A 13,978-nucleotide genomic window follows, 5' to 3' on the forward strand; every position below is an offset into this window, starting at 1 on the left:
TATATTTAAGGCTTTAAATTCTCAATTACAAACCAATTAACCCCCATTCAAATTCTATATTTGTGTTGAAATTTTTTTAACCCCCGGTTAACCCCTTTTGGAGACTTCAAATTATGGAGGGCTGCCAAATTGGGGAAATAGGCATTCAAAGTTAATAAAGGAAATGTTTTACTATCCTCCTTAAACTCTTTCACAATATTTCTCTTTGAAGAAATCATTGCTTTTCTAGGGATCAAAGTAAATAATAATAAAAACTCATTTTGTTTGCCTTTCCTTGACATTTATCATCCCTTTCCCCAAAATTTTCTATTTAGAAATATTATAAAAATTTAGTAGACAAGGTTTTTTTACTTTATGGGGTCACCATCAAAAATAGCATTTATCAATCCACACAACAGTTAAAGAAAAGGATGTATGTAAGATGCTATCACTTTTTATGGCTGTTCCAAATGAATTTCCCCCAAAAAATCCTTTGACCGTTGTTGTCGTGGGGGGCTTAGGAGAGGGGAAATTTAGGCCCAATGTAGGGGATCACAGTTTAACCCCAAAAATGTCACATGAAGAGAGGAGATGTTTGAATCTGAACTCGTTCCGTCTATTCTCCCTCCGAATGATTTAGTTTCGTTATGTTGATGAATATTTTTTTTGTGGCAAGTAAAACTGTTCAGATTCAGTGATTTTTCAGTAAACTCAACAACCTCGTGCGTACCATCAATTTTAAAGTAGAATGAGAAGATTCAGGGAAATTAATTTTCCCCAACATACTTTTATCAATGTAAATGGCTCGCTTAAATTTTCGGTTACCGTAAACCTACTCACACCCCCAAATTTATTTTCACTTTTTCTCAAATCGCCCGTTGTTTGTTAAAAAGTCATAAGTCTTGTCCATGTTTTTTAGGGCATATAGAATTTGTGACAATGAATTTATTGAGAGAGAGGAGGCGGCGGCGAGCTTTTTCTTTAATGTAATAGATATGGTTTCGCCAGGACAATTTAGAGTAAAAAATAGCACCAATGAATTTGCCAAAGAAACAGTATTGAAGTGGAGTATCAGAAATAATGATCTACAAGACGAAATAGTTTTAAGATTTTTGTTGGCTTTTTTCTCTACCAAAAGGCCTCAAGTGGCTTTTGCCCCTCACATGATTTACTGTTATGCCGGACCTAATACTTGCATACAAAATTTCTTTAGATACAAGGGCTTGTAACAGTTCTCATTCTCTGATCTAATCTTTCACCTCTGCGGTACAATCCCATTGACCCATCCCCCACGAATTTAGGTTCTGTCCCATCTATATATATATAATATATATATATATATATAAAATATTATATATATATATATATATATATATTATATATATATATATAATATAATATATATGCAGATAGCCCCAACATGTGCTCAGCCAGCAAGGAATCTTTAAATTTAGCTAGTGACCCTGTTTTCCCCATTCCTTAAATTGGTGGGAAAATGTGTCTTTCTTTTAATACAATTGATATCGATACTGTTATTATTGTTATTGTTTATGAAATAGTATTAATAATCTTGGTAACATTAAAGACAATGAAATAATACAAAAGACCCTTTCCAAAAGTCAAGGAATAGGGTAAACAGGTGAGATAGGTATAACGATCCTTGGTGATTAAGCACTGTAGAGCTGTCTGTGCGTAAATACAATAAATAAACATATATAACTGTGGGCATGGCCATCCATGCTGAGTGGTTAAAGGGGTAGAAAAATTCAAACCATTTAGCTAAGCGACTCATACACAAAAAAAAAGATAAAACTTAGTTACATATTCAAGAAATTTCATTCCATGTATGCCACTTCCTTCATACATAAGCAATATAAAAATATTTTTGTTGCCACAATAGTACTCAATTTTTCATTCATGTGGATCCCTGAATTTCAACACAAAAGGGTATACAACAAACTTGGAATGTTTTACAGTTTATTACAAATGCTTGCAACATGATACAATTTAAACTAGCAATGGCATGAGTAAGTAAAATAACCAATCATAATACAAATGAATTTTACACTGAGTCTAAAGAGCAACAGTGAATAAATATGAAATGCTATGTACATGCATATTTCCATCATGATTGCACTTCCAGGTTTGGATCTGAAGTGAAGTTTCATACATAAAACAGCTACATGACTTTCACTAAATAAATAGGAAACTCAGCAACTGTCCCTAAATGTCTGCAACTACATCACCTATTTATTGTACATATCAAAACAACAGTGAGTTTTTATAACTGAATATACAGTTATTCAAATTCCCCAATGTTTGTAACTATTCTGATAGTATATATCCCTTTACAATAAACTTATCACCATACAAGTTATTACAGAATAAAAATAAATAGCCAGACTTAAAATGTCAAGAGAGGAACTCCCAACTGAAGGTGGGTTTGCTGGAGCATATATCACTAAAGAAATGTTACAACACACAGGACATGGTAGGGGAGGAGAGGGGAGGGTCCTTCAGCTACACAGCCTGAGTGATCCCTCAAAATATATCCTGTTGTCCTCTCTGCTTATAGTTCACTGACTAGAATTAGAGACTGCATTATTCATGAATATATTACACATTAACACTGATTTCAGCCCCTCTATAAACAAAATTTGTTTTCAAATCTATGGTGGAAAATTTTCAACGGGAAAAAAGTGAGCATGATTTTATAATAATCTATTCAACATAAACAGCTCTCTATCCTATTATGAACCCAAACCCACCATATTATATAACTGGCCCCAAAAGTAAATTTGTCTACCTTTTAGTGTGTAAATTTCAGCGGGGATGCTAAAGTGGTTAAAAGATTTCCAATTTTGTAGAAAATACACTTGTCTATTCTTATTACTTGCTATGATCCAAATTAATTAACTTGTATATTGGAAATAGAAATCTATTAATCTATTTACAACAGTAAATGTGCATATATGAAATATATGTGAGCTACAAGTGATTCACAACTTTAATGAGAAAGTCCTCCAAATTTTTTAAAAAATCTTCCTCTAAGACAAAGAGTGTTATGTAAGTATAATAATACTATTACTGTTTTTTTCAAGTATTTACATTAGGACTAACTCATTTGTTGCCAAAATGCTGTGATTAACCTTTACTGTTTAATACCAAACTTTTCTGTTTAAAAGGCACTCTTGATATACAATAATTAACTGTGAGTAAAAAACTGAGAAAACCCAAATTTTTAGGCCATATTGCCACAGCTGAAGATAGAAAAAAGAAATAATAAATAAATAAAAACATGATGCGATAGCCAACAGCAGAACCTGAGGTTAACATTAATCATCCACTTTTCCTCTAATTTACAAGGATCAGTCCCATGTGGAATGCTTGCAAAACCATTTTCAAATGAATCTTTCTAGTTACCATTATTTCTCCTAAAATGTTTACTACCTTATGAGTCCTACGTACAGGATGTAATTTACTTTCCTCCCCCTTTTTTTCTTTGTATTCTTTAGTTTTAGGTGTGTAAGAAGAGTATGCATTTATGCATACCTTTTTACAAACACAAAAACTGCAAAATTATATAATTAATAAATAAAATTGGTTTTGATTAGAATTAAGATGACTTTCATTATTAAATATTACATCTCTTCAATTCTTTCTTGCAAGATATCTTAAGAAACCTTTCCATGATATTTAAATACTAAATATAATATTGGTTCTTTTTTTTTCTTTTAATTATGTACCTTGTTGCAATTCTTTGTCTGGCACACTACTAACATAAACAAAACCTTTATGCAAAAGAAAAGAGAGAGAAAAAAAAACTACAAAAAAATAAAAAGGAAGGAACTTCTGTATCCTATCTGCCCAATGAAAATAAATATGTACATCTCACACAGGAATATTACCGGACATTCAATTTTTACCAACCAACCATCAAAACAAAAACAAAAATAATATAAATCTTTGCATATAAAAAGATGTCTGTACACATACATACACTCTCATGCTTATCTGATTTTGAAATAGATTTTAGGTTTTGTTTATGTTACTGTCATCAATAATATCACTTACTAAAATTGTTATCACTATCAATGTTATCATAAATATTCTATAACACAACAGTCATGTTGTTTGCTTTATCAAGCCCAAATTTTTTGATTTAAAAATACACTTGAAGATAGATATGGGAAACAGAAAGAATAAAAGAAAAAGGATATATATTTAGTCTATATTAATTGTTTTTGTATATATATTTACGTGTGTATGTGTGTATATTTTTGTGTTGACTAATTTTCATTTACACATGTATATGTATATATTGGGCAAGAGACAAGAACAGATGTACAAATTTAAAGGGAAAAAATTTCTAAGGGACCAAGTATATAACTCAGACACAAAAACCTGATTAAACTTCATTCACCAAAAATTAGAACTCATTAGAAAAAATTTTGATCATGATATTCTGATCACAATCAAAAATTTAAAAAAAACATGCTAAACTGAACATAAACAGATCAAAGAAAAAAAAAGAAAAAAAGAAAAGAAAAGAAAAGAAAAGAAAAGAAAAAAAAAAAAACCCTTATTTTTATTAATAATAATAATAGAAAAAATTTGTAGCAGTAATAACAGTAATAATGGGTAATAATAATAATAATAATAATAATAATAATAATAATAATAATAATAAAACAAAATTATATAAAAAATTATGAAAATATTTTACAGTATGTCAATTATCATTATCAATATTAACATAGAAAAAATGCAATCCTCACCTAAGTATCCTAATTAAGAAACAAAATTCCCTGTAAATGTAACAATCAAAATGCACTGCTGTTCTTTTTACTGGTAAAAGATGGAGCAATTTACACAAACAATATTCTTTTTCTCTCACAGCAGATTCAAGATCTAAAACTATCAATATCAAGCAAAAGGGAACTAAGCTGCTCTTCTGAGTCATAGTGAGTGCTGAGGTACAACAACCGAACGCTGTCATGGGTGTAACTTTCTATGATCGACTGGGACTCAAAAAGCTTGACAGCATTACGGATGGGATCCACACATATACTCTCCCCTGAAATGAAGATGTTCAATTTAATGTTACTGGTCAAATATTTCCAAGTAATTGTAAATCACTTTTTCCTTTTCTTATTACAATGCCTTTGCCAAATGTGAAAATCACTTACCATTCTCAGTGAGCCCTTCTGCAGTAAGTCGTTGATGTAGCTTGTGTATTCTGGATGAACTTACATCAGGTACCTGTCTGCCAACCAGCATTTGCAAGTTACAAGCAGTGCAGTAATATGCGTCCAACTTGGAGCGATCATGGACTTCCAAGCTCCCAAAAACTTCCAATATAGCAGTTGAAGGTGACACCTTATAACACTGAGAATAGGACACATCATCCTCATCAGAGTCTTCAATAAATCCTGAACCAGTTTTCTGTGAAAAAAAAAAAAAATACATTTTAAACCCCTTTTCCAACGGGCATGGCATGTACGTACATGCCATGTCCCCTGTGAGTTTATTGTTTTAAATTGTTTTTTCGCATAGATGGTACACTTGTACTAAGTCACCAATGAGCCAGTTACGAGTACTGCCTGTCTCGCCCGTTCATCCTTTCGTTGATTTACCAAAATATTTACGTTATTTATTTTGCTGTTTCTAAGTTTATAAAAATTATATTAATTTAATGTTACAATAAAAATAACAACATCGATATTCATAGCACTAGTAAAAAAATGTTTTTTTCCCCCCAATACAAGGAAAGGTGAAATCAGGTGAGACACAAGATCTACTAATTGACTCCTTTGTTAGCTAAGCACTAGCAGAGCCATCTAGTGCAGAGACATTCATAAAAATATAAAAAATGAGCACAGCATTTTCCCATTTTTTTTTTAATTTTTCCCCCCCGGCATGGGTTAGAAGAGATTAGATGTTAAAAACTTATACAAAATTAGTTCACTTTAAAAACATACTTTTAGTGCATGCAACTTTCTTTTTAAACTTTGCAGAACAGAATGTCCAACAAAAATAGATAAAAATAAACAAACTTACCCCTGCATCTACCAGGAGGCCTGTAAACCACCAAGTTGTCAACTGTTGGTGGATTTTGGCTTCCAAACTTCCACATGGGGGTGTCAGGATAAATTCATACTCTAAAAGTTTTTATAAGTGAGCTGCTCGTTTGATGAGCTGGAAAAGCAAATGGGGGTTCAAAATTACTTTTTTGTAAAAACAATGAAAACAAAGGTCAAGCATACATAATAATTATAATATATAATATATATAATATATATAATAATATAAAATATATATATATATATATATATGTATGTATGTATGTATAATATATATATATATATAATATATAATATATATATATAATGTATGTATATATATATATATATATATATATATATGTATATATATACATATAGGCCGGGCCCATAAGTGAAAGGCCCGGGCGAAGCCAGAACTTAGCTAATCTCAAGCAAGCAAGATTATATATATATATATATATATATATATATGTATATAATATATATGCATAGTATATATATATATATGTGTATATATATATATATATTATATAAAAATATATATATTTTTTATTTATATATATATATATATCGTGTATATATATATATATATGTATATATATATATATGCTATATATATATAAAATAGATATTTTATATATATATAAAAATATATATAAATATAATATATATATATATATAATATAATATAAATATATATATATTAAATAATATATATTATATATATATCATATATATATATATATATATATATATATATATATATATATATATATATAGTTATATTATATATATTATATATATATAATATAAATATAAATATATATATATATGAAATATATATAATATTATATAATATTATAATATATATATAGAGATATATATATATATAAAAATATATATATATTATATAATATATATATACAAAAGATATATATATATACATATGCATATAATAATATACATATATATATATATATACACGATATATATATTATATTTTATATATATATATATTATATATATATATATATATATGTATATATATATATATAATAAAATAATCTTGCTTGCTTGAGATTAGCTAAGTTCTGGCTTCCCCCGGGGCCTTTTCACTTATGGCCGGCCTATATGATATATATACAAAATATATAATATTATATATATATATACATACATATATATATATATATAGATATATATATATATAATATATATAAAAACATACATACATACATATATATATATATAATATATATAATAATATATATATATGTATATATGTATAATGTATATATGTATATATATAATATATATATATATATTATATAATATATATATTAATATATATTATATTTTAAATTATTATTATTGTAGGCTATGACCTTTGTTTTCAGTTTTACACAAAAGTAATTTTGAACCACCATTTGCTTTTCCAGCTCATCAAACGAGCAGCTCACTTATCAAAACTTTTAGAGTATGAATTTATCCTGACACCCCATGTGGAAGTTTGGAAGCCAAAATCCACCAAACAGTTGACAACTTGGTGGTTACAGGCCTCCTGGTAGATGCGGGGGTAAGTTTGTTTATTTTTATCTACTTTTTTTGGGACATTCATGTTACTGCAAAGTTTACAAAGAAAGTTGCATGCACAAAAAAGTATTTTTTTGAAGTGAAACTAATTTTTTTATAAGTTTTTACATTAATCTCTTCTTAACCCAATGCCGACGGGGAAAATTAATAAAAAATGGGGAAAATGCTATGCTCATTTTTTATATTTTTGTGAAATGTCTCTGCACATAGATGGCTCTGCTAGTGCTTAGCCACAAAGGAGTCAATTAGTAGATCTTGTGATCTCACCTGATTTCACCTTTCCTTGTATTGGCGGGAAAAAACAATTGTTTACTAGTGCTATGAATATCGATGTTGTTATTTTTATTGTAAACATTAGAATTAATAAATGTTATAAAACATAGTAACAGCAAAATAAGATAACGTAAAATATTTTGGTAAATCAACGAAAAGGATGAACGGGCGAGACAGGCAGTACTCGTAACTGGCTCATTGGTGACTTAGTACAAGTGTAACCATCTATGCGTAAAAACAATTAAACAAGTAAACTCACAGTGGACATGGCATGTACGTACATGCCATGCCCGTTGGCAAAGGGTTAAATGTATTTTTTTTTTTTTTCACAGAAAACTGGTTCAGGATTTATTGAAGACTCTGATGAGGATGATGTGTCCTATTCTCAGTGTTATAAGGTGTCACCTTCAACTGCTATATTGGAAGTTATTGGAGCTTGGAAGTCCATGATCGCTCCAATGTTGGACGCATATTACTGCACTGCTTGTAACTTGCAAATGCTGGTTGGCAGACAGGTACCTGATGTAAAGTTCATCCAGAATACACAAAGCTACATCAACGACTTACTGCAGAAGGGCTCACTGAGATATGGTAAGTGATTTTCACATTTGGCAAAAGGCATTGTAATAAGAAAAAGGAAAAAGTGATTTACAATTACTTGGAAATATTTGACCAGTAACATTAAATTGAACATCTTCATTTCAGGGGAGAGTATATGTGTGGATCCCATCCGTAATGCTGTCAAGCTTTTTGAGTCCCAGTCGATCATAGAAAGTTACACCCATGACAGCGTTCGGTTGTTGTACCTCAGCACTCACTATGACTCAGAAGAGCAGCTTAGTTCCCTTTTGCTTGATATTGATAGTTTTAGATCTTGAATCTGCTGTGAGAGAAAAAGAATATTGTTTGTGTAAATTGCTCCATCTTTTACCAGTAAAAAGAACAGCAGTGCATTTTGATTGTTACATTTACAGGGAATTTTGTTTCTTAATTAGGATACTTAGGTGAGGATTGCATTTTTTCTATGTTAATATTGATAATGATAATTGACATACTGTAAAATATTTTCATAATTTTTTATATAATTTTGTTTTATTATTATTATTATTATTATTATTATTATTATTATTATTATTATTATTATCATTATTACTGTTATTACTGCTACTAATATTTCTATTATTATTATTAATAATAATAATGTGTTTTTTTTTTTTCTTTTCTTTTCTTTTCTTTTCTTTTCTTTTTTTCTTTTTTTTTTCTTTGATCTGTTATGTTCAGTTAGACATGCTTTTTTTCAATTTGATTGTGATCAGAATATCATGATCATAATTTTCTAATGAGTTCTATATTTTGGTGAATGAAGTTTAATCAGGTTTTTGTGTCTGAGTTATATACTTGGTACATTAGCAATTTTTTCCCTTTCACTTTGTACATCTGTTCTTGTCTCTTGTCAATATATACATATACATGTGTAAATGTAAATTAGTCAACACATAAATATACACACATACACACGTAAATATATATACACAAACAAATTAATATAGACTAAATATATATCCTTTTTCTTTTATTCTTTCTGTTTCCCATATCTATCTTCAAAGTGTATTTTTAAATCTAAAAATTGGCTTGATAAAGCAAAACAAACATGACTGTTGTGTTATAGAATATTTATGATAACATTGATAGTGATAACAATTTTAGTAAGTGATATTATTGATGACAGTAACATAAACAAAACCTAAAATCTATTTCAAAATCAGATAAGCATGAGAGTGTATGTATGTGTACAGACATCTTTTTATATGCAAAGATTTATATTATTTTTGTTTTTGTTTTGATGGTTGGTTGGTAAAAATTGAATGTCCGGTAATATTCCTGTGTGAGATGTACATATTTATTTTCATTGGCAGATAGGATACAGAGCAGTTCCTTCCTTTTTGTATTTTTTGTAGTATTTTTTTCTCTCTCTTTTCTTTTGCATAAAGGTTTTGTTTATGTTAGTAGTGTGCCAGACAAAGAAGTTGCAACAAGGTACATAATTAAAAGAAAAAAAAAAGAACCAATATTATATTTAGTATTTAAATATCATGGAAAGGTTTCTTAAGATATCTTGCAAGAAAGAATTGAAGAGATGTAATATTTAATAATGAAAGTCATCTTAATTCTAATCAAAACCAATTTTATTTATTAATTATATAATTTTGCAGTTTTTGTGTTTGTAAAAAGGTATGCATAAATGCATACTCTTCTTACACACCTAAAACTGAAGAATACAAAGAAAAAAAAAGGGAGAGGAAAGTAATTAACATCCCTGTACGTAGGACTCATAAGGTAGTAAGCATTTTAGGAGAAAATAATGGTAACTAGAAAGATTCATTTGAAAATGGTTTGCAAGCATTCCACATGGCACTGATCCTTGTAAGTGTAGAGGAAAAGTGGATGATTAATGTTAACCTCAGGTTCTGCTGTTGGCTATCGCATCATGTTGTATTTATTTATTATTTCTTTTTTCTATCTTCAGCTGTGCAAATATGGCCTAAAAATTTGGTTTACTCAGTTATTTTACTCACAGTTAATTATTGTATATCAAGAGTGACCTTATAAACAGAAAAGTTTGGTATTAAACAGTAAAGGTTAATCACAGCATTTTGGCAACAAATGAGTTAGTCCTAATGTAAATACTTGAAAAAAACAGTAATAGTATTATTATACTTACATAACACTCTTTGTCTTACAGAGGAAGATGTTTTTAAAAATTAGGAGGACTTTCTCATTAATGTTGTGAATCACTTGTAGCTCACATATATTTCATATATGCACATTTACTGTTGTAAATAGATTACTAGATTTCTATTTCCAATATACAAGTTAATTAATTTGGATCATAGCAAGTAATAAGAATAGACAAGTGTATTTTCTACAATATTGGAAATCTTTTAACCACTTTAGCAATCCCCTGCTGAAATTTACACACTAAAAGGTAGACAAATTTACTTTTGGTGCCAGTTATATAATATGGTGGTTGGTTCATAATAGGATAGAGAGCTGTTTATGTTGAATAGATTATTATAAAATCATGCTCACTTTTTTCTGTTGAAAATATTTCCACCATAGATTTGAAAACAAATTTTGTTTATAGAGGGGCTGAAATCAGTGTTAATGTGTAATATATTCATGAATAATGCAGTCTCTAATTCTAGTCAGTGAACTATAAGCAGAGAGGACAACAGGATATATTTTGAGGGATCACTCAGGCTGTGTAGCTGAAGGACCCTCCCCTCTCCTCCCCTACCATGTCCTGTGTGTTGTAACATTTCTTTAGTGATATATGCTCCAGCAAACCCACCTTCAGTTGGGAGTTCCTCTCTTGACATTTTAAGTCTGGCTATTTATTTTTATTCTGTAATAACTTGTATGGTGATAAGTTTATTGTAAAGGGATATATACTATCAGAATAGTTACAAACATTGGGGAATTTGAATAACTGTATATTCAGTTATAAAAACTCACTGTTGTTTTGATATGTACAATAAATAGGTGATGTAGTTGCAGACATTTAGGGACAGTTGCTGAGTTTCCTATTTATTTAGTGAAAGTCATGTAGCTGTTTTATGTATGAAACTTCACTTCAGATCCAAACCTGGAAGTGCAATCATGATGGAAATATGCATGTACATAGCATTTCATATTTATTCACTGTTGCTCTTTAGACTCAGTGTAAAATTCATTTGTATTATGATTGGTTATTTTACTTACTCATGCCATTGCTAGTTTAAATTGTATCATGTTGCAAGCATTTGTAATAAACTGTAAAACATTCCAAGTTTGTTGTATACCCTTTTGTGTTGAAATTCAGGGATCCACATGAATGAAAAATTGAGTACTATTGTGGCAACAAAAATATTTTTATATTGCTTATGTATGAAGGAAGTGGCATACATGGCAATGATTACTTGAATATGTAACTAAAGTTTTATCTTTTTTTTTTGTGTATGAGTCGCTGAGCTAAATGGTTTGAATTATTCTACCTCCTTAACCCACTCAGCATGGATGGCCATGCCCACAGTTATATATGTTTATTTATTGTATTTACGCACAGACAGCTCTACAAGTGCTTAATCACCAAGGAGTCAGTTATACCTATCTCACCTGTTTACCCTATTCCTTGACTTTTGGAAAGGGTCTTTTGTATTATTTCATTGTCTTTAATGTTACCAAGATTATTAATAACTATTTCATAATCAATAACAATAATAACAGTATCGATATCAATTGTATTAAAAAGAAAGACACATTTTCCCACCAATTCAAGGAATGGGGAAATCAGGGTCACTAGGGCTAATTGAAAGATTCCTTGCTGGCTGAGCACATGTGGAGCTATCTGCATATATATATATATATATATATATATATATATATATATATATATATATATATAATATAATATAAATATATATATATATAAGATGGGACAGAACCTAAATTCGTGGTGGATGGGTCAATGGGATTGTACCGCAGAGGTGAAAGATTAGATCAGGAGAATGAGAACTGATTACAAGCCCTTGTATCTAAAGAATTATGTATGCAAGTATTAGGTCCGGCATAACAGTAAATCATGTGAGGGGCAGAAGCCACTTGAGGCCTTTTGGTAGAGAAAAAAGCCAACAAAAATCTAAAAACTATTCGTCTTGTAGATCATTATTTTGATACTCCACTTCAATACTGTTTTTTTGGCAAATTCATTGGTGCTATTTTTTACTCTAAATTGTCCTGGCGAAACCATATCTATTACATTAAAGAAAAAGCTCGCCGCCGCCTCCTCTCTCTCAATAAATTCATTGTCACAAATTCTATATGCCTAAAAAAATGGACAAGACTATGATTTTTTAACAAAAAACGGGCGATTGAGAAAAAGGAAGATAATTGGGGGTTTGTGAGTAGGTTTACGGTAAACCGAAAATTTAAGCGAGCCATTTACATTGAATAAAAGTATGTTGAGAAAATGTAATTTCCCTGAATCTTCTCATTCTACTTTAAAATTGATGGTACGCACGAGGTTGTTGAGTTTACTGAAAAAAATCACTGAAATCTGAACAGTTCACTTGCCACAAAGAAAATATATCATCAACATAACGAAACTAAATCATGTCGGGAGGGAGAATAGACGGAACGAGGGTTTAGATTCAAAAAATCTCCATCTCTTTAGTGTGACATTTGGTGTTAAACTGTGATCCCTACATTGGGCCTCAATTCCCGTCTCCTAAGCCCCCACGGGCAACAAAAGGTCAAAGGATTTTGGGGTAAATTCAGTGGAACAGCCATAAAAAGTGATAGCATCTTACATACATCCTTTACTTTAACTGTTGTGTGGATTGATAAATGCATATTTTTGATGGTGACCCCATAAAGTAAAAAAGCCTTGTCTACTAATTTATATAATATTTCTAAATAGAAAATTTTGGGAAGGTATGAATAAATGTCAAGGAAAAGGCAAACAAAATGAGTTTTTATTTATATTACTTTTTATCCCTAGAAAAGCAAAGATTTCTTCAAAGAGAAATATTGTGTAAAGGTTTTAAGGAGGATAGTAAAACATTTTCCCTTTTTTAACTTTGAATGCCTATTTCCCCAAATTTGGGGCAGCCCTCCATAATTTGAAGGTCTCCAAAAGTGTAACGTTAAAAGCACACAATATCAGAAATGAATGGTTAATGGTTAAAAGCAAAATAAATGTGCTAGACATTTGAGGTCATACAGCACTATAGGAAGGTATAGTAAAAAGGGTAGTGAAGGGCGGTTGAGTTAGTAATTAGTTGTTATACATCAACTTTTAGATTAAAAATTGAAAGGGGTTAAAGATGGATAAAGCAGTAATGAGTGTTTGGATAAGGGTAGGGTTAGGTAAGGGGGATTAGATCAAGTGAAGGATATGTATTCGTCTGAGGGAAGAACAACTTTTCAAAGAGAAAGTGTGAGATTCTTTTAAAAATGTTGATAGGTTTGGGGGGTCGGTGTAGGGAGGAAAGGTGGGGGAAAGCAGAGGTAGGGCTGCATCAAAACTG

The 13,978-nt window shown here is 29.9% G+C and overlaps 2 protein-coding genes across 2 annotated transcripts in view; one reads left to right on the top strand and one right to left on the bottom strand.

Moving 5' to 3' along the window:
- Nucleotides 1-4,657: 4,657 nt before the first annotated feature.
- LOC119582708 (glycerol-3-phosphate acyltransferase 1, mitochondrial-like) overlaps nucleotides 4,658-13,978 on the bottom strand; it is a gene marked incomplete in the record, with an annotated part of 51,058 nt that continues 41,737 nt past the window's right edge. Inside the window, 1 exon segment of the mRNA XM_037931137.1 lies at nucleotides 4,658-5,056. Within this exon segment, the coding sequence (XP_037787065.1) occupies nucleotides 4,884-5,056 (173 nt within the window).
- LOC119582709 lies at nucleotides 8,204-11,736 on the top strand. The gene is made up of 2 exons (XM_037931138.1): nucleotides 8,204-8,501; nucleotides 8,616-11,736. The coding sequence occupies exons 1-2, from the start codon at nucleotides 8,219-8,221 to the stop codon at nucleotides 8,786-8,788; spliced, it is 456 nt and encodes a 151-aa protein (XP_037787066.1). The 5' UTR covers nucleotides 8,204-8,218; the 3' UTR covers nucleotides 8,789-11,736.

Source organism: Penaeus monodon, chromosome 16 (assembly GCF_015228065.2).
Source record: "Penaeus monodon isolate SGIC_2016 chromosome 16, NSTDA_Pmon_1, whole genome shotgun sequence".
Classification (NCBI taxonomy): Eukaryota; Metazoa; Arthropoda; class Malacostraca; order Decapoda; family Penaeidae; genus Penaeus; species Penaeus monodon.